Genomic DNA, 26,124 nt, shown 5'->3' on the forward strand with positions numbered 1-26,124 from the left:
CAGTCTCTGCACTACAGATGCATGGCCTTCAGATCAGTTTTGCTCCTGGCCCTGGTTTGCAATAGCTACGCTGTTGGTTCCAGAGGCTCTGAACATACAGTACTTTTTTATTGTTAGCGTATTAGCTGCCATCTCTGCATCTTTTGGCAAGCAGGAGCCATGCAGGTCTTTGCATTTTGTAGAACATTTTTGGCCCTGATTGTGCATGCTTGATAGTCATTTGCTGTCTTACATTTGCATTCGTGTGTATTGCATGTATTATATATGTACACTGGTACCTCGGTTTATGAACACAATTGGTTCCAGAAGTCTGTTCATAAACTGAAGCGAACTTTCCCATTGAAAGTAATGGAAAGTGAATCAATCCGTTCCAGATGGGTCCGCGGCGTTCGTAAACCGAAAATTTGTAAACCGAGGTGTTCGTAAACCGAGGTTCCACTGTACTGTATTCTGTATACAGTATTCAACATGTATATCCGCCTGTTTTTTATTCTTTATTAAATTTTATACTACCCTTCATCCGAGGATCACAGGGCAGTTTACAATATAAGCACACAAAAGTAAATGATAATCGACTGACACACATATAGGTGTACATTGGCTTTGTCCTTTGAGGCTTGCATGCATGCTATGTCCATCTTTATATAGAACCATATACATGATGCAGATACCTCCTAACTGATTTGCACCTGTGGTTCCTCAAAAGAAAGTGGGTGATCTGCAGTTGCAAACAGTTTAACTCTTTCTTTTGTACCAGTCCTGAACAATCTGTGCATCCAATTCTGTAGCTGTTGCTTACTTGGGAGCAAGTCCCAAGTGAGGCTTGGCTTCCGAGTAAACATGCAGAGGGGATGACTGCTTGTTCGTACCACTATTTGTACCTGAAGGTAATGTTGTAGAGAAATGAGGAGAATTCAGCCACTTCTGATGAGACAGAATAATCTCTTCATCGAGGAACTGGATGAAGTTCTCTCACTTGGCAGCAGGGCACAGCACCTTTGTGACCTGCAATTCCCCCCCCTCTCTCTCAGGGTCAAACAAACTCCCCCTTGCCCCAAAGCAGATAACTTGATTCTTCCATTTTCATCCTCTTTTCGATTTCTGATTTCTTCCCTCTCTCCACTCCACCCCCCCTCACAATCAGTGTGCATTCTAATCTCCCTTTTTTGTTATCAAGGCAAGGTAAAAGTCCAACAGCCCCATTTCCTTGTATAACCATTAACTAAAAATAAGGTGCTCTGCTGCTTTGGTAGAAACTCTGCAAAGCTACAGCTCTCAATGTCATCAGACGCTGCCAGGTCAGCCGGGGACAGATCTTGAAAGCACTTCCCCTATTTTGGGACAGTGTAACAAAAAGTTACTCTTAGTTTGCCTCTGTGCCGCCTCTTGGCTGCTTCTGTCATAGAATGTTGCCTCCTGGGCCTTTTTAAAAAAATATTTTTTAATTAAATATTTTATTGTGATAAGAAACAAACTAATGAACAAGGAAAATGACACATTGCGTCTCCATTTTCGATAGTCTTTTTCACAGTTCACAGACGCTATTGTCATAGACATCATGCAGTTTGGGGAAAAGAAAGCCAGAAGGGGGGGTGGAGAGAGGGGGGGTTAATGCTCTTCTGTTCTATTGCATAGTGTTAGTGTAGGGTTTGTGTCAGCACCACATGGGTAGGGCATTTATTTGTATTTGTATTGGCATTGCGAGAGATAAAGGGATTCAGAGCTTGATTGGTTTTTAAGGTGCATTCCTAAGCCACAGATTGCTGGGAGATGTTAGGCTGCTGTGGTTCATCACCCCACCCTGACCTGGTCTTAAACCAGCATATCTGCTTAAACTGGCTGTGGGAGAGCCGTGCACGCCTGAATTAAGCTGGCAGAAGTTACACTGGTGTAAACTATGCAAGCAATTAAAAACACATCCTTCCACACTGGATAAGTGACGTGTGTTTTTAGTTTTTTAATGGTTTTGTTGTACAGCTTTATGCTTTTGTTGCTGTAAACTGCTTTGATTTTTTTTTAATGACATGGCGGCATACCGTATATTTTTTTAATAAATAAAATCAATAAAAAGTGCAAATGGAGGTGGGGAATGTCAGGGATGCAGAAACAGATAACCAAAGTTATCCTAACTACTTTAATTCATTGGTCCAGCCCACATAGCCTGGTGAAACTTACACCAACAAAAAAAACAACAACACACAGGTGTAACTAAATTTAATGGAAAGGCAGAAAATTAAGATTTATGGTTTACACCCTGTAAGATTTATGGTTTTTTACACCCTGTCTAGCTATCCCCCTGGCCAGGAGAAGTCAGGAAGCAGCTTAATTTACACAAGAGGTAGGCTTGCCTTTGCCAGCTTAGAATTGCTGTGCCCAAGTACTGTAATTGCTTTCCTGGGAGTAATCTCCCTTTAACACAGTGGGACTTACCTCCAAGTAAATAGGCACAGGATTGGACTGCCTACAATGCCTTGTTGACAAAAAAAATAAAAGTAGCCTTCCACTTGCTCCAATGTTTCTTTGCTCAGCTGTGGTGGAGAACCTTTTCTGCTGAGTGAATATTCCTCTTTGGGTTTCAGGTGCGATTTCTCTCTCATTTTAATTTTTCAATTTTTCTCTCTAGGAAGCTCCAGCAGAATCTTGATGACAAAAGACTTCAGGGAAACAAAACTTAGGAGTGTGATTTCAGCCCCCGGCATCTATATGTGGGTATATGCCTTCGCTTAGCCTCAGTGTCCCAGTCAGTAAAATGGGAAGCATCTAGCCCCCTCCTTCCCTGTGCTGTCATGAGGCTCAGCAGGCTGCAAGCATAAACTTGCTTTGTGCCGGTGGCTTCTAGCATGTTGTTGTTGTGTAGTCATTTAGTTGTTTAGTCGTGTCCGACTCTTCGTGACCCCATGGACCAGAGCACGCCAGGCACTCCTGTCTTCCACTGCCTCCCGCAGTTTGGTCAAACTCATGTTGGTAGCTTCGAGAACACTGTCCAACCATCTCGTCCTCTGTCGTCCCCTTCTCTTTGTGCCCTCCATCTTTCCCAACATCAGGGTCTTTTCCAAGGAGTCTTCTCTTCTCATGAGGTGGCCAAAGTATTGGAGCCTCAGCTTCACGATTTGTCCTTCCAGTGAGCACTCAGGGCTGATTTCCTTCAGAATGGATAGGTTTGATCTTCTTGCAGTCCATGGGACTCTCAAGAGTCTCCTCCAGCACCATAATTCAAAAGCATCAATTCTTTGGCGATCAGCCTTCTTTATGGTCCAGCTCTCACTTCCATACATCACTACTGGAAAAACCATAGTTTTCACAACATTATAAATTTAATTAGATTTTTAATAAATGTGCAATCAACTGTCTTGAATTTAATTGTGTCATTGTTTTCCTTAGCTGGTTGTGCAAAGTGCTGTTCTGAGTAATGCTTTTCATAGGATAGTGTAGTAGGGCACCGGAGATAAGTTTATAGAACCAGGGGGGGTTAACTGATGTAGTCGATACAGATTGCTGAGACCAGCTGTTTGCATTGCTCGCCCCACAAATTTGGAGGTTTACACGTATGAAAGATTCCCTGGCAGAAAGAACACAGAACTCCCAACAGTCAGGGGCTAAGGGCAACTGAGTTGTGCAAGACCAGAGTTTGTGGTTTATGTTTGTGGTCTTTATTGTATATGCAGTCTTGAGGGTCCTTTCATTGAAAGGAGGGATGTCGATTGGGCGCTGTGAGGAACAGAATGATGGACTACATAGGACTTTGGCCTGATCAGATGAGGTTCTTGTTTTATTCACACAACCCAGTCAAAGATGGACAGCAGGCGCCAGCAAAGGAAAGGGGAGGGTGACCGCCTACCCCCCACAGACACAGGATTATCAGCCAATATTTGCCACTGGCAGGGGCATCCAGGTGCAAAGGCGGACTGATGTGTGCTTTTGAAAAAGGAGGTAAGAGGATGACAAAAGTTTTTCCTGCCAGTATCTGCTCTTCAGGGACGCAGGTGGTGCTGTGGGTTAAACCACAGAGCCTAGGGCTTGCCAATCAGAAGGTCGGCGGTTCGAATCCCTGTGACGGGGTGAGCTCCCGTTGCTCGGTCCCAGCTCCTGCCAACCTAGCAGTTTGAAAGCACGTCAAAATGCAAGTAGATAAATAGGAACCGCTATAGCGGGAAGGTAAACAGCGTTTCCATGTGCTGCTCTGGTTTGCCAGAAGCGGCTTTGTCATGCTGGCCACATGACCTGGAAGTTATACGCCGGCTCCCTCGGCCAATAATGCGAGATGAGCGCGCAACCCCAGAGTCGGTCACGACTGGACCTAATGGTCAGGGGTCCCTTTACCTTTACCTATCTGCTCTTCACTATAGGAATGTGTAGGTCTCTGACCTCCTCTGTATCTGATCATTGGAGGTTTTTAAACAAAGGTTGAATGGCCAGCTGTCAGGAATTACTTAGCTATCATTCCTGCATTGCAGGGGGAAGGACTAGAAGGCCCTTGGAGTTCCCTTCCAATTCCACAATCCTATATATTCTAATCACATGGCTGATTGTTGATTCACACCTTGCTCCAGCTGCCCCCTGGTGTCTCCACTTGCATCCTGCATGCTGTACCTCTAGCATGAGTAGGCAAACTAAGGCCCAGGGGCCAGATACCACCCAATCGCCTTCTAAATCCGGCCCGCGGACGGTCTGGGAATCAGTGTGTTTTTACATGAGTAGAATGTGTCCTTTTATTTAAAATGCATCTTTGGGTTATTTGTGGGGCATAGGAATTTCTTCACCCCCCCTCTAAATATAGTCCGGCCCCCCCACAAGGTCTGAGGGACAGTGGACCGCGCCCCTGCTGAAAATGTTTGCTGAATGTTAGGGAATTTTATAGGGGGGGGCACCCAAATGAGGTTTCATTTGGGAATCAAGATTGGCACAAATGCCCTCAAGGGGACCCCGTCTGATCCTACAACACCACTCTAGTATCGCACCAACACGAACCCCTCAAGATCAAGCCCTGAGTAATAAAGGCTCCCTTTCCTACCCTTTCTCTGTTACCTGAGACTCTATGTAACCATATTTCTTTATGAATGAATACCGTGTATCTGTATTTCTAAATGAAACCCCCTTTTGCGACTCTGGCCAAGGGAACAGCCATAATCCTTTAAGAGAGAGGTCACGTAGCCAGGGTGGTGCTCCTCTGCATATCCATAATGCATTCAGGTACCATCTCCTGCCATTCCCGACCCTCCGAAGCCAGAGGCAATACTCACACCTGGACCCATTGTTCCCCCCCCCCCGCCAGGTACTCAAGGATCCCCTCCCAGATACTTACTGGTACTTGCTTATCAATGTCCTGGGACATCCTGCATTGTTACCTTATGTTAATCCTGTTTACCTCCTGTTTACCTGTATGCTAATGCCCCTTGCACCTTCCCATTTTCTGACGTTTTACCCTGTCACAAGTGATGTATGTATGATGCTTTCGATGTGCATTATGGGATGGTGGTGGGAACTTTTAAAAGTTCTTGCAGCCCTGTTCATGGTGTTCAGTCTGGCATTGAACCTGCTGCGCAGTAATAAACCTTGCTGTTTGCTCCGGATTGTGGCTGGACTCCTTCCTTTTATACTCCGCAACGACCACAGGCCCTTGCCTGATGAGCTGGGTGGCTGAGCATTCTTGCACCCAGAATTTTGCCCTAACAATGAACCAGAACTGTGTGTTATTAAATGTGTTACTGGTATTGCAAGTACAGTACAATCGCTGAGACGTTTCATGGCACCAGGAGTTTTAAAACAAGAAAAAGGTATTCAGAGCAATGAATGGGGAAGAGAAGAAGTAAGTGGGAGATAGTAAGGGACTGCCAGTGTGGTATAGCGGTTAGAGTGTTGGACTAGGACTTCGGAGAACAGGGTTTGAATCCCCACTCAGCCTTGAAGCTCACTGTGTGACCTTGAGCCAGGCACTGCCTCTGAGCCTAGCCTACCTTGCAGGGTTGTGGGAATTAAACGTGGAGGGTGGGGGAGAACCATGTGCATGCCACCTTGAGCTCCTTGGAGAAAAAGTTGAAATGTAAATGCAATATAGAAATAAAGAAATAGAAATAAAATATCTGCTTGCTGCCGCTCTCGCCAGCTAGACTGGGCCCCTCCTCCCCAGCATAGAGGCTGGCCCATCCGTTTCCTGCTTCGCTTTGAAGAAGAAACAGGAACCATCTGCACTGGAGTTGATGGGAACAAACCCTGGTTCCTTTTAGACTACAGCTCCCATCATCCTGACCATTGGCCATGTGGACTGGGGCTGATGGGAGCTGGAGTCCAGACAAAATCCAGAGCAGGCTTCCTCAACCTCGGCCCTCCAGATTTTTTGAGACTACAATTCCCATCATCCCTGACCACTGGGCCTGTTAACTAGGGTTGATGGGAGTTGTAGTCCCAAAACATCTGGAGGGCCGAGTTTGCCTATGCTTGATCTAGAGGGCCACAGGTTAGCTGCCTCTGCTTGGTTGGGTCACCAGTGTTTTTTTTCAGAGGCTGGCAAGCTCTTTTTCTTGGAAGTATGAGCCACCTGTTTCCATATAAGCTAATAATTATAAGAACCCTGCAGCATGAAAAATCTGGGACCCGAGTTTGCTTCTGCTCCCTCCTTTTGTGTCATGTCTTTGCAAGCCTTAAGGGCAGCAACAGGGTTTACGTTGATTACTTGCCAAGCTGCTCTGGCAGATTTTCTGGGGTAGAGATGGTTTGAACATACATTTATGTAAACACACAAGCAAAAAAACAACAACCCACAAACCACAAAAACCTAAACCTAAACGATTAGCCACAAAAGCAACAGTACATTATGAAATCAACTTATATATATATATATATATATATATATATATATATATATATATATATATACATACTAGTGTCATTCAGCCCGTTAAATAAACGGGCGCTAGAACATATGTGAGCGCTGCGCGGAGCATCGGATCGAGGAGCCGGTCTGCAGAGTCAGCGCTGCTGAGTGCCGACCCGGCAGGCCGCTTCCTTGATCCGGTGGCCTGCCGGGTCGGCATTGATCAGCGCTGCGTGGAGCACCGGATCGAGGAGCCGGTCTGCACTCAGCGCCCAGCATCGCCGCACGGAGCATCGCCTCCTCAATCCAGCACGGCGTTGCTGGGCGCTGACTCTGCAGACTGGCTCCTCGATCCGGTGCTCCCGGGACCTCTCCTTCATTAAATAAACGAGCGCTAGAACATATGTGAGCGCTGCGCGGAGCATCGGGCTGCTTTCTCCTCCTTCGTTCCTGTCCCCCTCCCGCCGACAGGACCCCGGGACCTGTCCTTGCTGGACGCACACACACGCACGCTCCCCCCCCGCCGCCGCCAACGCTCAGTCCGGCCGGGAGCGCGGTTGGCGGCCACATGGAAACGGTAGGTGGGGGTGGGGAGAGCGTGTGTGTGTGTGCATCCAGTCTCTGCGTCCAATCCCTGTGTCCGTGGGGCACATGCGCAGTAGTGCGGACACAGGGACACAGGGACTGGACGCAGAGACACTTGCACTTTATTATATAGGATTTTTATATAGTGTCGACTATGCCGGGGCTTTTCAAATTGTGGTCTGCAGGCCACATGAACTGCCTCCATGAGTTTCACAGGTGCTCCACAAGATGTGTGTAAAAATGCAGTTAAGAATCATACAGTATTTAGCACCCGCAATTGCAACAGGCTGTTGGGAACCACTGTTTTATGTGCATCATGCTTTAGAAAGAATTGATAGGATAGGTTCCCTAGCTGAGGGGGTTACAATCTAAAACCAACCTCCCCAAAAACATGGGGGGGGGGAAAGTGGGGAATATCAATAGGAGTATAGCTGCATCAATAGGAGTATAGTGTCTAGATCAAGGGAAGTAATAGTATCACTGTATTCTGCTCTGGTCAGACCTCACCTGGAGTACTGTGTCCAGTTCTGGGCACCACAGTTCAAGAAGGATACTGACAAGCTGGAACGTGTCCAGAAGAGGGCAACCAAAATGGTCAAAGGCCTGGAAATGATGCCTTATGAGGAACGGCTTAGGGAGCTGGGTATGTTTAGCCTGGAGTAGAGAAGGTTAAGGGGTGATATGATAGCCATGTTCAAATATATGAAAGGATGTCATATGGAGGAGGGAGAAAGGTTGTTTTCTGCTGCTCCAGAGAAGCGGACACGGAGCAATGGATTCAAACTTCAAGAAAGAAGATTCCACCTAAACATTAGGAAGAACTTCCTGACAGTAAGAGCTGTTCGGCAGTGGAATTTGCTACCAAGGAGTGTGGTGGAGTCTCCTTCTTTGGAGGTCTTTAAGCGGAGGCTTGACAGGCATATGTCAAGAAAGCTTTGATGGCGTTTCCTGCTTGGCAGGGGGTTGGACTGGATGGCCCTTGTGGTCTCTTCCAACTCTATGATTCTATGATTCTAATATGGAGCCATGAGCAGGTAGAATAATATGTTATTATTTCTGCTACACCAGGTTTCCCAAACTTGGGTCTCCAGCTGCTTTTGGACTGCAGTTCCCATCACCTCTGACCACTGGAGCTAGCTAGGGATGATTGGGAAACCCTGCCTACATTTACTCCTTTGACTTCGCTCCCTGTAAAACAGGGCTGGCCAACCTGTTGCCCTCCAGATGTTGGGACAACAACTCCTATCATGCTTGCTCATTGGCCATTGTGGGTGGAGTTAACGGCAGATGGGAGTCTAACAAATTCTGGAAGGCCACAAGCATAGGGAGCAGAGCAGTGGGCAAGCTGTGGCCCTCCTGATGTTGGAACTCCCAATTCCCATCAGCCTCAGCCAATATGGTTAATGGCTCATGGATGATGGGAGATGTAGTCTGGAGGAGTGCAGGGCTATGTTGGATGGCACAAAAACTTCAGAGGCAATGTGGGTTTTGTGGAGGGACTTAAAAGGAAATTATGTGGTCACATGGAGGCAGTTTGAATGGCAGTTCCATCTCTAAGGGGAAAGAGACAGTAATTCTGGAGTCAGATACAAGCAGGAGGTTGAAACATGATTCTTTGCTACAGGGGTCAGCAAACTTTTTCAGCAGGGGGCCGGTCCACTGTCCCTCAGACCTTGTGGGGGGCCAGACTATATTTTAGGGGGGGGGATGAACAAATTCCTATGCCCCACAAATAGCCCAGAGATGCATTTTAAATAAAAGGGCACAGTCTACTCATGTAAAAACATGCTGATTCCCGGACTGTCTGCGGGCCAGATTTAGAAGGCGATTGGGCCGGATCCAGCCCCCGGGCCTTAGTTTGCCTACCCATGGTTTGGTATGTGAAGTGGGTATCTGGTGGTTGGTGCAAGAGTCTGGAGAGAGAACCTGAGAGGGGAGCCATTGGAAGAAGCACCATGGAGGGCTGCTCCTGGCTCCTGTTCTCTAGGAATCCTATATAATAATGTCCAAGATGTCCCTGCGTCCAGTTGTCCCGTGTGTCTCTGAGGTACTGCGCATGTGCCCCAGGGATACAGGGATTGGACAGCAGAGACTGCCCGCGCGCACTCTCCCCCCTCTGCCTCCTCCAACCGCCGCTCCCGCCGGACACCGCCTCACTGCAGGGCACGTCAGGGAAGCGAGGGTGGAGGCCGGCGAAGGCCTCCTCACAACCCTCCCTGGCCCGTGAGAGGAGCGGCGGTTGGAGGAGGCAGGGGGGGGAGAGTGCACGCGTCCTTCCTGTCGGCGGCTGGGGGAGAGGAAGGAAGGAGAAAGCGCTCCTCCGTTCCTGTCCCCCTGCCGCCGACAGCAAGGACGGGTCCCAGGGTTCGGAGGCTGCACAAGCGCTTCTCCGAACCCTGGGATGTCTGCTTCCTGTCGGCGGCTGCGGGAGAGGAACGGAGGAGGAGAAAGCAGCGCTTTCTCCTCCTCCGTTCCTGTCCCCCTGCCGCCGACAGCAAGGACAGGTCCCAGGGTTCGGAGAAGCGCTGCGCAAGCGCTTCTCCGAACCCTGGGATGTCTGCTTCCTGTCGGCGGCTGCGGGAGAGGAACGGAGGAGGAGAGAGCAGCGCTTTCTCCTCCTCTGTTCCTGTCCCCCTGCCACCGACAGCAAGGACAGGTCCCAGGGTTCGGAGAAGCGCTGCGCAAGCGCTTCTCCGAACCCCAGGATTCTAGCGCCCGTTATTAAACGGGCTGAAAACCACTAGTGGGAGAATGAAAGGGAAGCAGAGGGTGGGAGCTGATTTCAGGAATAATAATAATAATAATAATAATAATAATTTATTATTTATACCCCACCCATCTGGCTGAGTTTCCCCAGCCACTCTGGGCGGCTTACAACAGAAAAATGAAATAAAATAATCTATTCAACATTAAAAGCCTCCCTAAACAGGGCTGCCTTCAGAAAAAGGAAAACAGCTACCAGATTTTTAGAAGACATCTGAAGGCAGCCCTGTTTAGGGAGGCTTTTAATGTTTAAGAAATTAGTGTATTTTAATGTTTCTGCTGGAAGCTGCCCAGAGTGGCTGGGGAAACCCGGCCAGATGGGCGGGGTATAAATAATAAATTATATTATTATTATTATTATTATTATTATTATTATTATTATTATGTCTTCTAAAAATTTGGTAGCTGTTTTTTTCTTTGACATCTGATGGGAGGGCGTTCCACAGGGCGGGCGCCACCACCGAGAAGGCCCTCTGCCTGGTTCCCTGCAACTTGGCTTCTCGCAACGAGGGAACCGCCAGAAGGCCCTCGATACTGGACCTCAGTGTCCAGGCAGAACGATGGGGATGGAGACGCTCCTTCAGGTATACTGGACCGAGGCCATTTAGGGCTTTAAAGGTCAGCACCAACACTTTGAACTGTGTTCGGAAACGTACTGGGAACCCTAAAGGAATGTTGACTTTGTTGCCACACAACTATCTGCAAGTAGCTTCTGATATCCCTCATTCTGAAGACTGCGGGAATATAAATGGAAACTATCAGGTTCAGGAAACTAAGTCAAGAGGATCAAAGTGATGAAACTAGACATTTATTTATTTATTTATAAACAGCCCATCTGACTGAATTTCCCCAGCCACTCTGGGCAGCTTCCAACACAAAAACGTAATCAAACATCAAACAGTAACAATCTGATCCAATATAAAAGTCACAATAACTTTTAAAATAAATAACTTATCAAAGCAACATTCAACAATACAGCAGAATCTAATAGTAAACAGTAAAATAAAACATCAGCAAATCATAATTAAGCAGTTCACACTTATCAACCACAATAAAGAATTACCAATCTATAATCAATAAAAATAACTTAAGCGAGAAAAAAGATGGCAAATGTGAGTTACGGCCTCAGACCAAGACCTAGCAAATGACCATTTCACTGAAGGAAAGGAAAACATAGCATAGTTATCCTAACCAAATTACAATGTTATTAAACAGGGAGCTCTGGTTGTTGGGAATGGCTGGTCGCCGGTATGAAGTTTTCGCCCTTTTCATTATTTCTTCACCTTTTAGAATGGCACGCGCTTTATTCGGGCACGTTTGAATGGTTGCAACCCGCGGTTCCCTTGGTAACCATGGCGGACAACTCTCTCGGCCAAGATGGCCGCCGAAGACCGCGTGGGAGGCTAAAAAAAGGCCAAAGGGCTCGGGCGTGCCTCTCTGCTCCTCCTCGCGCGCGCACTCTATGGTCTGAGAGTTTCGGCAAGCGAGCGCAGGAGAGTCGGCCGGAACCCATGCGGAGCAGAAGCGCATGCGCATCTACAAACATTGACGCGGTAGGGAAGCCAGTCTCATTGGGATTTCAGGCGCAACTCAAACCGGACGGGCAAGGACCACTGGCGCATGCGCATTGGAAAACAAATGGTCGCGGGGGGAGGAGGAACGCATTTTCTGCGCGCTTGCGCGCTGTATAAACTCAGTCCCAAACGATGAAGCCGGACGTTTCCTAGTTGGGGTTCTTTCCCCCTCTCCAAATGCACATGCGCAGTAGAACCCCCCACCGCCTGTCGCCTCGCGAGCATGCGTAGCCTCCTTCGCCCCTTAGACGCGCACGCTCATTGCCGCCCCGGCGCCTACTCAGGGCGCAGGCGCATTACGGCGTCGGAAGACGAGGCTCCGCCTCTTTCCCTTCCCCTCCCCACCTTTCTTCCTTCCCACCCATTGCGGCCGCCTTCGCTTTTTTCTTTTTTTTTTTTGGAGCCGAGCGTTTCCTCCCAGTGCGCGTGCGGCAAAAGGAAAAAAAAAGAGAGAGAGGGGAAAAAAAAGCGACAGCGCGAGAAGAGGCGGGAGGGGGGGAAAGGGCGAGAGGAGGCGATAAGTGCGCGTGCGCACTGCGGGCTGGGTTGCAGCAGGCAGCGGCGGCGGCGGTTGAGCTCGCGGGCGGGTGAGTTTGGTGCGCGCGTGAGTGTGTGTGTGTGCGGAGCTGTCCCGTGTGTGCGCGCGCGCGCCGGGGAGAGGCGGCGGCAGCAGCGGCCGTTGCGACGCGGCGCGGACTGAGGGGAGGGGGGGAGGGAAGGGGAAGCCTCACCGACCGGCGCCTCCGCCGCCGCGTGGCTCCCCTTCCCCCCTCACGGAACGAGGTGCCGCGCGCACCCTCCCCTCCCCCTCCTTCTCCTCAGAGTGGGGGGGGTCAGAGAGAGAGCGCGGGGGAGAAGTGAGGGGCGGTGGGGGGAGGAGAGCCTTGCGCCCCCCGTGTCGCGTGCAGGAGGAGGAGGCGAGGCCGCGGCCTGCGCTGGGAGGCCAGGCCGGGCCCCTCGGCTGGTCTGACTCACGGAGCGGGAGAGGAGGGAGGGGGGTAGACGGCGGCGAGTCATGCCTGGCCGAGGCCTACTTTGCACTGGGTCTCCTTTTGGTTACACACTGTGTGTGGTGATGGTGGTGGGGAAATGGGGAGCCCATAGAGGGGTATCCCTAGGAGTGTCCCAGCGACCTTAAAAAAAAATACGGGAGGGGGGTTTGCCTCCTGGTAATTGGGGTTTGCGGGTGGACTATATGACCATTTCACTGAGATTTTGGGCCTTTTGCGTTGGGACTGGGCTGAAGAAAAGCGCGAAGGAAGGGGAGGGGTTGGTGGGGACCCTTTGATTTGGGGCAGGGCCAGTGGCCTTGGAGGGGGGTCGCCTCATGCAATTGCACAGGGTTACGTTTTAGGGTCCTGCACCAGCAGGCATTGGTTCTGGAGTGGGGGTTGAGCTGGAGTACAAAGAAAGAAGGGTGTTTTCTTTAGGGAAGGGTGTGTGGCTCCTATATGAAGTCCGCTCCCTGCTCTAGGGGCTTTACGCCCTGCTGGCTTTGCGATTGTGGGAAATAAGGTCTTTGAGGACACGGGCGGGGGGGGGGCGATCTGTTTCAACAAGGGGGTCAGGGCTGCCTTCGGGGAGGGGAAGGGGCGCGGAGGTTCCCACACTCAGCAAGGGGGGAGGCTTGTCCTTAGCTGAACTTGGGAAGGTAGGGGATGGGTGTGGTGGGAATATACCTTGAAGGGCTGCTCTGCAAGGAATAGAGCTGGAGGACGTTTCTCCCCCAGAGAATTGACATCTTGTTTAGGGTCACCAGCTCTGCCCCAGTTTACGGCTTAGGGAGATGGCTGGTAGGTATCAAAGTAAGGTTTTGTTAGAGAGAGCTGGAATTGCCCTCAGAGGTGTGCATGCACACAAAAGCTTATGCCAAGAACAAACTTAGTTTGTCTCTAGGGTGCTGTTATAGGTTAGCTGTTGGGGGAGAATTAGATGATTCTCCACCCTCAGACAAGGGCTGGCCCCAGTTAGGGCTTGATGAAGGAAGGGAGTGGTGCCTGAGTGGGTTGAGAAACTGCACCAGGTTAGCAGAAAGGATTGACTTACAGCTGGCCTGGAGTGCAGTTGAAGGTCTAGTGCTGGGGCAGGAAGATGGCAGTTGGGGATCTCGTAGACTAGCTGTCTGGTGTTTCTGGCGGGCTGGTTCCTTGGAGAGTGAGCTTTGGAGTGGCTGAAGCATATGGCTACCCTTTGGGTACATGTGTGAAAGAGTGGCTGGCGGTGTCTTCACCCCCTTGCCCTCAGTTTAGGGCTCCGAACTGAGGAGAGTAGCCCTGCAGGAACTGACAAAGGGGTGGAGAAACCCCCTGACACTGAAGTTTGGGTCTTTTAAGTATGGAACCCGGGATATATTTATAAATTTATTAGATTTCTATACCACCCTTCATCTGAGGATCCACAGGGCAGTTTATAGCACAAAAATACATGCCTGTTGCGATGAATCCCCCCTCCCTTTGTAGGTGGGGAGGGGGTGAAGAGTGGCGGCATAGTTCCAAAGTGGTTATAAATATATTACTGAATGCATGAGGGTATAGCTAACGTATTTTAAAGCTCCTGATTCCCATGAACCATTCCTCCACCTTTGCAGTTTTGTTGAAGAAAGTCAGCAAACTCATTTATGGTTAAGAAGTTGGGAGGGGGAAGATCCTTCTCTCCTGGCTGGGAGGGATGGAGCTCGGTTGTCTCCCCAGCTGGTTTCGGCATGGCTTGAAGACTTTCAAGTAGCAGGCCAAGCTGCCTGGAAAGCAGGGGAGGCAGGGAGATGAGTCCAGGGTTGCAACTTCCAAACTTGTTCCCATGCAAGGAGAGGCAGAAAGGTGCTATGAGGCTGCATGTTCCTTTGCAAGACCAGCCATATTGGTGGTATCTCCTGCTTCCCTGGTGTAGGGGGTGGGATCCCATTCACCATAGCACTTTGTTTCCCCTCTGGGCATGGCTTCTGATCCCCTTTCAGGATGGCAGAGGTGTGTGTGGGCAGCGGCTGGGCTTCCATTGAGTAACAGGGACCCTGGGCTGGGTGTGAATGACTGTGACTGAAAGAGGCCTTTCCTGGAGCAGCTGTGTTGCCACTGAATCTGTGCTTGGTGATTGGGAACCGCAGGGCAAGAATTGCTAGGAATTTTGTCCTTACATGAGAAATGGAGAATGCAGTAACTGAAACTCTCCATATTTTGCTGGGGATGTTTCCCCATGGAATCTGAAATGGGGGGTGGGTGGGTGCAGAGGCACTGTCCGTAAATGTAAAGGGCATTTCTTCCATCCAAATGCTGTGGTAATCCCCCCCCCTTTTCCCCTTTCCTTGGCCACGTGTGGCGCTCTCTGCAGTGGCAGCTTAGCTGAATCATGCTTGGTGTTGGCAGGAAGAGAGGGAGTCTCCCTCCAAACATGTGGCAGGGACGGCCTCTCTGCCTGCTCACTTGCGAAGGGGCTAAAACTTCCTGCCTTTCTCTGCAGCTCCCTCCCTCTTTCCCACTGCTCCTCACGGCTGCAGACAAAAATCGGAAGCACGTGGTGACCCCCGTTGCTGTCTGCAAAGGGACATGTCATGCTACTTAAGCTGTTGCAGTTAACAGTTGTCCTAATCAATTATCGGAGCATAGTGCGGGTCAGAAGCCGGTTTTTGGATGAGGAGGAGGTGGGGCGGCAGCGGCGGCGGCTGGAACTAAAACGAGCTCAGCAGATCTCTGGAGAGGGTAAATGAACCGACATGCTCCTCCTGGCTTGGGAGGGAGTGCCAGGCGGCCATGTAGTAGCTGAGCAGAGCAGCTGTGGCTGCAGCCGCCACTGGCTCTGCTCCGCTTTGTCTTAACGCTAGGGTGAGCCTGCAGCACCTCCTTGAATCAAATCTAGTTTTTCCAGCTCTGATGTAAGATGGGGAGGGTTCCGGACAACTTGGGAGCTGTGTGCCTGCATGAAATGAGACGAGGCCTGGCCTTTGTCAGGGATCTCGTGGCCCGCTGAGAGGCACCCTCAGAGTGCGAGTTGGTAATTTGGGGAGACTTGGCAGCTGGGGGGGGGAAGCGTGTGTGCGCCTCGGTTCTTTCCAAAACGTAGTTGCTGAGCGGTCCTCCTCCTTAGCAGGGATTGGGATGTTAATGTGTGTTTCTGAGCTCTACCTGGAATATCTACTCAGGACCTTTTAAACCTGGTGGGTGGCCATCTGCATGCTGAAGCCATTGCTGTGAGTTTTATTTGTTTTTAAATAGAAGGCAAATCTCTGGAATAGACTTACTGCTCATCACAGTCCTTGGGGCTTAGGGGTCTCACTTGCAAGCCCCAACAAGTGAAGGCTTTTCATTATACACAGTGAGAACACAAATACAGTAGTCTTTTTCTCAAATAAAGCTTTCTCTTCCCCTCTCCCCACCCCACCCCTAAATTACTTTACATCCCAAGATCTTAAACCTTTGATATTGTAATGACTTGCATTAGGGAAAGGCTAGCAGAAAACCTTCAGACTCTAAATACTTACCGTACTTCTTACTTCTGGCACTTTTTTGATTTTTTTTTAAAAAAAACTTTAAAAGCTATGCTAAATTTCCATAATAAAAATGCACTAAACAACTAGTCCAGGTAAGTTCCGAAGTGGCAATGGGGAGGATGAACAGGCAACTTTGATTGTTCTCCAAGGCAGGTGCCTTTCTCACTTTCCCTCATCTCTGCCTTTGGCTCAGCATTTAGTTTAGGGGGCAGCACGTCTTCCAGAGTGTGATGCTCATAATCTGGTGTAGTTTTACTGTCAAGGCACAGAAGCTGGTCACTTCCATTGCATATTCTCTCTCCCCCCCCCCCCCCGCTGAACCTTTGCCAAAATAGCTTGTGGCTCCCCAGGCCAAAAGGTATGTGTGCCGGGCAGTTTTGGAATTTGCTTGGGGGTAGAGCCCCCCCCGCCCTGGACATCACACCAGCTTATTTCAGCAGTTGCGCATTCCACATGCTTGAATTAATGGGCGACCTCTGTGCAGTTGGGACACTGAGTTGTGCAGAACTCTTTAACACAACCAGCAGCTCAGGCGTCAAGGCAACGTGGAAAGAGAAATAAGTGAAGGAAGCCGGTGTGATTTGGTGTGTGTGTGTGTGTGTGTGTGTGTGTGGAACCAAAAGTGTGGCCCTGCTCCCACATGAACCCCCAAATACACTACACACGGGCATCACAGAAACTAGGGCTATTGCGAGGCAGCTAAGCCCTTGTCACAGGTGAGAATTGATTCCATTGCGTGCAGTGTTGGAAAAATGTCAAATTCCCATGAGCAGGCATTAGATTCTTAGGTGCCCGCCTTGCACAACACTGGAAACTCTGGATTAGTTCCGCTTCTGCTGCCATGGCAGCTTCCTCTTGGCATGCAGAGATTGCGAGCAGAGCTCTGGACTTCCTGGAGTGCAGACTCCCCCCTTGCAGAGCCAGACAGCTGGATTTTTGGACTCCCTTAATCCTGTTGGCCGTACCGCCTTGGTTCTCATGCTGAGGCGTGTGTTTGTCTGCCTAAGACTGCAGGCATGCAAGTGCGTCCTCCCCCCCCCCCCCACATAAGCAGTGACTTAAGCGTGGAGCCTTATGGCCATGCTTATAACTAGAGAGCAGCTATGAGCCTGCACTCCTCTTGCCTAGAGCATTGTTAACTGAGAACTGGCTCATCTAATGAAACAAATTGGCTGGTGCGATATTGACAAGCTAAAGTGTTTTACATGGCAAGTGGTTAACCTGTGGAATTCATTGCCACTGGATATTTTGTGGACTCAAAAAGCAGTTCAGAGTTTTTACCATGGATTTTTTTGGGGGGGGGGAGCTTTGTATATAAGCCTTGGTAGCTGAATGTGACCTGAGTGCTTCTTCTTTGACGCTTCAGAGGCCGTGGCTGTGTATTTCCTCTGCACAGCCAGAACCTGATTAAAAGGAAGGTGGGGTTCCTGGGATGCGATATTCTTTGATGTAGGCCAACTTCAGGAGCTGTTTCTTTTGAATAGAACCTAAAAACCTGCCAATTAGAGCTGGGTGCAAAAGAGAAAAAAATCTTAAAAGAGTTAGAATTCTGAGCCCAGGAATTTGTTCCAAGTCTTGGAACTGAACTGAGCTCACAGTCCTGCCGCACAAAAATCCATTCCTGGTTGCCGTGAGCTTTCAGAAATTTTAATTCAGGGGTGCGAGTCACTTTGTTAGCATAGCTAAGCAACCAAAAATCCTTGACCCCATACTTAGGATATAGACATTTTCCGGCAAGAGCATCAGAAGAGCCTGCAGCTGGATAAGGCCAAAAGGGGGCCCATGTAGCCCAGCAATTCTTTTCCTGCAGTGACCAACTAGATTCCCCAGTGGGGAGTCCGCAAGCAAGACCAGAGCGCAAGGCAATGGCATTCTTTTCCCTGCATATCCAGCAACTGGTATTGAGAGGTGTGGCTGGCTCCTAACTTTGGAGGCAGAGCACAGCCCTCAGGGTCAGTAGCCATTGTTGTCTCATGTGTACCTACTTTTTATGGATCCCTGCTGTGAGCACCGTTCGATGCTGAATTCTATACATGCACAGGGTGATCGCGTGAACTGCGCCTACCTCATCCATGCCTGCCATTAGCCAGGCATTGCCCTACCCTGACTCACTCCGGCCTAAAGATGAGAAATGGATCGGCAGCACCAAGCCAAGCCTTTTTATTTTGCAAAGTGATGGCGATGAGTTTGCCTAACCTTTCTTCCTTGTCTTTCCTCCCCGCTCCCCAATGTCCCCAGCAGTTTCCATAACATCTGTTCCACCATGGCTGATGACCTAGACTTCGAGACCGGCGATGCCGGGGCCTCCGCGACCTTCCCCATGCAGTGCTCCGCTCTCCGCAAGAACGGCTTTGTGGTGCTCAAAGGGCGTCCCTGCAAGATTGTGGAGATGTCCACTTCCAAGACCGGCAAGCACGGTCATGCCAAAGTGAGTGTGTGTCGCCCACAGCGGCTGGTGGCTAGTTTGCCTTCGTGGTCCTATTTTGGGACAGCTCTTGGTGTGAATTTGCCTGCTTGGCTAGGGCTGTCATACAGCCGGAATTTCCCAGACACAGCCGGAATTCATTCATCGAAAATGGTGTCTTGGTGGGATTTTCGAGAATCGACTAAAATGTGTGGGGAAACCCAGACATATGGCAGCCCATGTGTTGATTTTTTTGGCGTTTCCCCTAAAGAATAGCTAAAAAAACTTCTACTTCAAAAACTCAACAACTTTGGCAAAAAAAACCCCAACATCTTTTGTGTCCGGATTTTCACTTTTTGAAATATGGCAAACCTGTGCTTGGTACTGCAGCAGGAGTTTGTGCATGTTCACGTGCAGCAATGTTAGAAACTCAGATATATAAGCTAGGGACCAAATTGCTTCTTAAACCAAGGTTGCAGTCGCCAAAAGGGAATGTCTACTTGCCATTTTGGGGCAAGATGTTTCTCAAGTCTTATTTTCCAAATGATGGACTGACAGTCACTGATTCTTATTTAAACATCTGGCTAGTTCAGATGACAAACCTTGAGGTAGGTTAAGAACTCTGAGAACTTAAAAAAGAGCAGTCCCTTGATCCAGGCACAGTCCATACACTGGTACCTCGACCTACGAAGGCGATCCGTTCCGTGGGGCTCTTCGTAAGTCGAAACCTTCGGTCGCCGAAGCGTCCATTTTGCGCATGCGTGAAGCGCGATTTTGAGCTTCTGCGCATGTGCAGACCGTGCACGGCGAAAAGACTTCCGGGTTTGCCGACTTTGTAAGTCGAAACCTTCGGACATTGAGGCATTCGGATGTCGAGGTACCACTGTATATATATTTATTGGCCAATCCCTAACTCTTTCTCTTCATGGATGAATGAATTAAATAGTTTAAGTTGGATTTTGAATAAATGTGCAATTAATTGAAACAACAAAAAAAAATTCCTTCCAGTAGCACCTTAGAGACCAACTAAGTTTGTCATTGGTATGAGCTTTCGTGTGCATGCACACTTCTTCAGATACACTGAAACAGAAGACAAACTTAGTTGGTTTCTAGGGTGCTACTGGAAGGGATTTTTTTAATTTTCTTTTTACTATGGCAGACCAACATGGCTACCTACCTGTGCAATTAATTATTCTGGTTTTAAATTTTATTGTGTTATTATCTTCCTTAGTGGATGGTGCAAACTGCTATTCCGAATAATGTTTTTTATAGGATAGGGGGCACTGGGGATGAGTTTACGGAACTAAGGGGGCAGTGACCTGAAAAAGTCACTGCCTTAGAAGATGGGGTACGTAGCGCAAAAAATGCCAGAAGGGCACCAGGTGTGGAGAAGGTGCTGGGCTTAGACAATAAGCCTGGAGCCAGAGGGTTGATTCCTTTCCCTGTGTCTGTCTCTCTTTCTGTCCTGGCACAATTTGAACCTCTTGTTGTTCTCTCCTCCATTGCATGCAGCCCTTCCTGGCTGAGATTGTTGTCTACATTTATAAACATCCTTTCTTCCAGTGAATTCAAGGCAGTTTGCAATATGAAAGGCTGAAAAGTAAGGCGCAAGATGGAATGAAAATGTTCTGTGAGGCTTCTTGGGTCTGCAAAGCGTTGCTCTCTCCTCCGTGGCCTGTGCCGGTCACCTTTCAGCCACCTGACCTCTGAGGCATGCTGCCATTTAGCTTCTCTATCTCCTGAGATCGTTTTCCAGCCCTTAGCTCCGAGGAATGGCTTGCTTTGGAATGTGTTGAGAGGCCTGCTTTTTTGCCAAAAATGCAAGTCAACATACATGTTTAATCTCTTGAGCTGTGTTGGCAACAGTAGTTGTAGTCCTAGACACCTGGAGGGCACCTGTTGAGGAACCCTGGCTAAGAACCAAGCCTGCTTTGTCCCCTAAGTGTTGTACAAAAATACCCAAAGTTTCTCAGTCTGTCTACTGAGCCTGTGTTCTCCTCTCCTGTGAAGAACCAAGAGACCTGCTTTCATTGCACGTCAATGACATTGTTAAGTCTGGTGGCTTTTGAAGACTGTCTGGATGACACCTGAACACTTTAGGTTGCAAGGCGTGTTTCCATGGACTGACCTCTTGGTGGCTGGGGCTAATCAGGTTCTTGGGGGCAACCTTTTGTGGAACAATCACGTTAGTACCTGTTTGAATCTCTCTCCCCCCCCCCCCGCAAGTCTTTCAGCTTAGATGGACTAGAAATAGAAACCAAAAAAAAAAGGGTAGGGGGTGTTAAAGTAATGCTTTGAACTTTGTGGAAATTCAGTCTCTGAATTGGATAACCCGAAAAGTGAAAGGCCAGTGGAGAGGAGACTGCAAAACGTGGCTGTTGGTATTCCTGATTTATATGTTTCTTAAAATAAAAAGGTAAATATTGAGTGTATAAATAGCCCACACCATACTGCTACCCTAATGTGGAAACTGGAGAGAGCGAGAGAGAGAGAGGAAGGAAGGAAGGAAGGAAGGAAGGAAGGAAGGAAGGAAGGAAGGAAGGAAGGGGAAAGGGCTGGAGGTGAGGCCTAGCTGTTGAGGGAGTTGGCAACTTGACAAGGAGACTGGTGTGCGAGGCACAGAGAGTCCAGATCGAGCAGAGGCAGATACGGTGCCAATGGGCTTTCAAGGGATCTGGTTGCAGTAGACCAAAGCGTGCCCCCCATTTCCAGACTGGGTGCGTTTGTGCCTGTGTCTGCCTACCATAGATAGAGGGACTGCATCTGTTGAGAAGGGAGCCGGTGTCCCTTCCTGAGACAGAACAAGGTCCTTGCCTGTTTCTTCCCGGCTTCTCCTGCAGGAACACCTGGGTGCTTTTTTAAAAAATGTGCCCCCGTTGACATCCTGTCGTCTTCTCCACCCCCACTGTAGGTGCACCTTGTTGGCATAGACATCTTCACTGGGAAAAAATATGAAGATATCTGCCCTTCCACCCACAACATGGATGTGCCCAACATTAAGAGAAATGACTTCCAGGTAGGCGGGTGGAGCTGGGTGGGGTTCTTTCCTCCCCCACTTTGGAGATGGGAATCCCGGAAGGAGAGGGTTGGCAGCTAGCCTGGTGAGCTCCGTGGGGCTGGTTGGTGTGCACCCGCTATGGCATGCCTGGCTTGCAAACTGGGCAGACTGCTAGCGGTGGCTGCTGTAGCAAGGATAGGCAAAGTGGCCCTGCCACACAGCAGCTGCGGTGGGCAATGGAGGCAGTCTTCTGCCCTTCCAGAGAAACATTTTAAGCTGTTTTGGACCCTCTCCCTCAGTTTTGAGCTTTCATATGATTCTTGCTGCTGCTGGATGTGCCCCAGGGACTGTTAGTTTTGTCTCTTGGCGTGGGATTGTTCCCTGACAAATAATCTGTTACAAACTTGGGGTAGTTTCAAAAAAGTGGCAGGCCAAGGCAGCTGGAGGAACAGACACTCCTTCCTTTCCATGCCAAGGTGAGCAGGAACGGGTTATTATTGTCTATTAAAATCAATAGTTGCTTTTCTACCATGGCAACTCACAGCAGCTTTAAAAAAACTGCTTCCATTAAAACCTGGGGGGAGAGTGAAATTCACTAAAACATCCCAACCACTCTAAATGGCCATAGATAGTTAAAAGCTAATAGGCAGTTAAAGAGGAATTCTTTTGCCAGCTGCCTGAAGATACACAACGATGGCGCCAGGCCAGCCTCCCTGGGGAGAGCGTTCCGCAAGCAGGGAGCCACCACTGAAAAGGCCTTCTCCTTGTGTTGCCAAAATGCTACTTCATTGAGTTTTTTAAGTCAGGAAGGGTGGCCCGATAGCTCAGCGCTGACTGTTCTGCCCTCCTTCCTTTCTTTCTTCCAGCTTATTGGGATCCAGGATGGGTACCTCTCCCTGCTCCAGGACAGTGGGGAAGTCCGGGAGGATCTACGCCTTCCCGAGGGAGACCTGGGCAAGGAGATTGAACAGAAATATGACTGTGGCGAAGAAATCCTGGTAAGAGATCATGGGGGCGGAGGGGAAGAGGCCAGTGATTTGTGTGTGTGTGTGTGGGGGGGTGTATTTAACAGCAGCATTCCTTAGCCCAGAGAGGCCTGGGATGGCAAAGCAAGGTGATGACTGCAAAGCAGGGTAAAAACAAGGCAGAATACCAAATTCCAATCCCAGCCAGAGGCAGGAATGATTCCACAAGCCTTTAAATTCTGGAAGCACCATGTTTTCCCGTCTGGTGTAACATAAGCAACAGTGGAGACAAACTAAGCTTTGTTAGGAAGTTGCAAAGTTGAGCTGCCCAGGGCCATAGACGGGCCTTGCCTGGGCTTCCCAGCCACCAAATGGTAAGATTTTCTTGCGGGTGGAGTGGAGAAGGAGAGAGAGCGTGCCTGGCGTTAATCTGAGTGCGCATAAGGCAAAATGCCCCACCGCTGCTGTGTCTTTGAGGACGTTGGAGATGAGCTAAGGAAGGAGGAGGGGAAACAGGGCGCTGGTCCTCACCTGCAAGGTGGGGTGTTGCACAGTAGACGGAGCAGGTTTCTTCCCTGCTGCTGCTTCTTCAGACGACAGGGCTTGGAGTCACTCTGCAGCTCAGAGCATCTGCTTCCCTTGCCGAAGGTCCCAGTGGCATTTTCAGGTGGGAAAATACTTTTCTCTGCCTGAAACCCTGGAGAAGCGTTGCTGCCAGGCAGAGCAGGTGCCCCTGAGCTAGGCAGGCCGGTGTGACTCAGTAGAAGCCTGCTTCCTATGTGCGATACTGGCGGCCTTGGGAGGTGGGTGAGCTCTCCTTCGCTGGAGGTCTTCAAGCAAAGCCCGGGTGCCCATTGTGGATCATGCCTGGGCTGGGGTTAGCACGACCTCAGCGGACCCTGGCCACCATGGCTGGGCTCTGCTTCCACAGTCGGGAGGCCGCAATGCTTCTTAACATCGGTTGCTGAGAACTGCAGGAGAGAGGGCTGTTCTTGCACCCCGGATCCCGCTTGTGGGTTTCCCATAATGAGCATCAGGTTGGCCACTGTGAGAACAGGATGCTGGACTAGAGGGGGCCGTTGGCCTGACCCAGCACGGGCCCTCCTTCCCTTCCAGCTCTTGATTCTTGCTTGCTTCCTGCCTCCTCAGATCACCGTACTGTCTGCAATGACCGAGGAAGCTGCAGTTGCTATCAAGGCCATGGCTAAATAAAGGAACCACAGGTGAGTGCAGACCCAGGTCGGAAGGATGCCGTCCTGCTCGCTCGAGATGGAAGGGAAACGTGCAAGGCCTTTGCGAGAGATGGGAGAGGAGGAGTCTCTTGCCTTCCTGCCCCTTCTCCAGCTTCTCTTCTTTTTCTCCCACCTTGCAGGGCAGCAGTTTCAACTTGTTATGAACCAGAGAGGATCGCAACCCGCAGACTGTCAGATTTGGCTCCAAACCACCCAAATCTCTCTTTTTTTTTTCTTTCTCCCCTCCTCTAAAAAGCAAAAAAAGGACAAAAACGCAAAACCCTCCCACACCCACTCACTCCCTTTTGAATTAAAACAAAAGAAAAGAAACTTTTTTGTGGTCTTTTTAAAGCAGAAAAGCTGGACGCTTAATTGTATTCCTTTTTGTTATTATTTCACTTGTTTTCGTCCCCCTCTCACCCCGGTCCTCCCAGCCCCCCCTCCCCTCTCTCGGGTGCTAGTAACACTACAGTTGTTTTCTGGCAAGAGAAGTTGAGAATTTGCACTTAAAAAAAAGGAAAAAAATATTTAAACTGCTAGGAGGGGGGGAAATTGCAGGAGACTCATGTTGATTTTTCTCTCTCAAGTTTTAATGCTTTCTGTTCAGAGGTGGCGGCGCTGAGGAGGGAGCTGCCTCTTTTCCCAGAACAACAAACTGAGCAAAAAAGAAAAAAAGAAATTAAAAAAAAATTACCATTGCGAAGAGTCGCACTCTTAACCCTGTCAAATGTGTTTGTTCTCGTGAGCGTTTTCTGTTGAGGCAACGTGGGAAGGGGAGGCATGGCACCCTCTGCTGTCGGACTCCCCCCCCCCCCGGCATAGTGGTGGTTGCGGCAATTTGGTCGATTCTTTTGGGACGGCATCCTTTCTTGTGCTTTGGAGGTTAACCCATTAAATGTGGTTTTTTTGTGGGGGCGGCGGCGGCAGGATCACTGCTCTAGTTGCTGAGCTTGCTTAAAACTCCCTTCTTTAATCCCTTCCGTTCTAGAGCACAGAAGCGGGCCCCCCAAAAGATCTGGAAGTGGGGGGCAGGGGGTGTTCCTGCCAAAGGCACAGCACTCTGCCCCCCCCAAATGGGAGAAGAAACGCGCTCGCGGCTGCCTGGTGAATGACACACCTTTTTTTTTTTTTTGCCCCTCGCCCTCATCCCACCTGGGCTCTGATCCCTGTCAATCATGTTCAAGGACCCCCCCCCTTTTCCTGGCAACCAGTGCTGTCGCTGCCTCCTGAGCCCCTTCTGTCCTTGGGAGCTAGCTAGAAAGTCTCTAGCAAACACCCCCCCCTCCGCCTCAAGCCCTTCTTCCCAGGCTGGGTAACTGCGCATCCCCCACCTTAAGAGCTGTTCAGGGTAAGGGGTCTTCTGGGGTAGGTAACAAACTAGCCCCCCACCCCCCCACTGCCCATTTCCTTGGTTCATATTTACTCCCCTCTGCTGTTCACAGGTCAGCGCTGTGGCCTCCTCCTCCTCCCTCTCCCCCTGTTAATCCAACACATTTGTTAATCAACCTCAATAATAAAAAAACAAGTTTAATATGAAAAACCCTTTTCTGGCTGTGCGTGTGTAATTTGTAAGGGACCGGGGTGGGGGTTACGTTACCAGCAAGCTCATTAAAACTACTGCATTATCATAGAATTGTAGAGCGGGGAGGTTTCCCTCCCGCATCGAGTGTTTCATAGAATTTTTGTTCAACGCACTACCTGGAATATTTGTTTTTGATGGCTGTTGTCAAAGGACAGTTCTCAGAAGCCCTTAACTTTCACAATCTCATCATGTGTTAATGACCAAGGTTTCTTTTTTTGGGGGGGGGTGGAGAAAAGAAAGATTACTTGCCATGTTATGCTCAACCTTGCTGGCCGCAGAAAATGTCTCAAACCAAAGGCCAGTGGCTGTTTGTACCCCATGCCTGTTAGTGAAACTGGTGCAGGGGGGAGCAGGCTTTTTGCCTCTCCGTATAAAATGGAGGACAGTTGTTTTATATACAGAAGCAGGAGTGGAAAACACGACCCGTAGGTCAGCTGCCGTCCGAAAAACATCGGTAGCGCCCCTTAGAACAATGGGCAGTAAATTTTCATACATTTTGCTTTTAACCTGACCTGTGAGTGTGCTTGAACTACAGCTACTGCGGGTGCAAACACACAAAAAAAGCTGCTTTTCCTAGAAATGGGGGACTGACAACAGGAAAGCACTTTGGACCCTTTGCTCCTGGCAGGATTCAGATGAACAAGCCTTTACGTCTCTTCCCACTGACCTGCCCCTAAGTTCGAAAATGGCCTGTTTATACTCTAAAGCTAGTGGCCTTCAGACATGTTTG

The 26,124-nt window shown here is 49.5% G+C and overlaps 1 protein-coding gene across 3 annotated transcripts; it reads left to right on the forward strand.

Moving 5' to 3' along the window:
* The first annotated feature begins 12,213 nt into the window (after nt 1-12,213).
* On the forward strand, nt 12,214-25,358 carry EIF5A (eukaryotic translation initiation factor 5A). Of its 3 annotated transcripts, none has more exons than XM_035135455.2 (6): nt 12,214-12,320; nt 18,455-18,641; nt 21,529-21,633; nt 22,482-22,613; nt 23,730-23,803; nt 24,801-25,358. In XM_035135455.2, the coding sequence occupies exons 2-5, from the start codon at nt 18,477-18,479 to the stop codon at nt 23,790-23,792; spliced, it is 465 nt and encodes a 154-aa protein (XP_034991346.1). In that variant the 5' UTR covers nt 12,214-12,320; nt 18,455-18,476; the 3' UTR covers nt 23,793-23,803; nt 24,801-25,358. The 3 variants fall into 3 exon arrangements, with proteins under 3 accessions (XP_034991346.1, XP_034991343.1, XP_034991345.1); XM_035135452.2 differs by having other exon boundaries at nt 12,215-12,320; nt 23,953-25,358; XM_035135454.2 differs by having other exon boundaries at nt 12,266-12,320; nt 18,452-18,641; nt 23,953-25,358.
* The last annotated feature ends 766 nt before the right edge of the window (nt 25,359-26,124 follow it).

Source organism: Zootoca vivipara, chromosome 13 (genome assembly GCF_963506605.1).
Source record: "Zootoca vivipara chromosome 13, rZooViv1.1, whole genome shotgun sequence".
Taxonomy (NCBI): domain Eukaryota; kingdom Metazoa; phylum Chordata; class Lepidosauria; order Squamata; family Lacertidae; genus Zootoca; species Zootoca vivipara.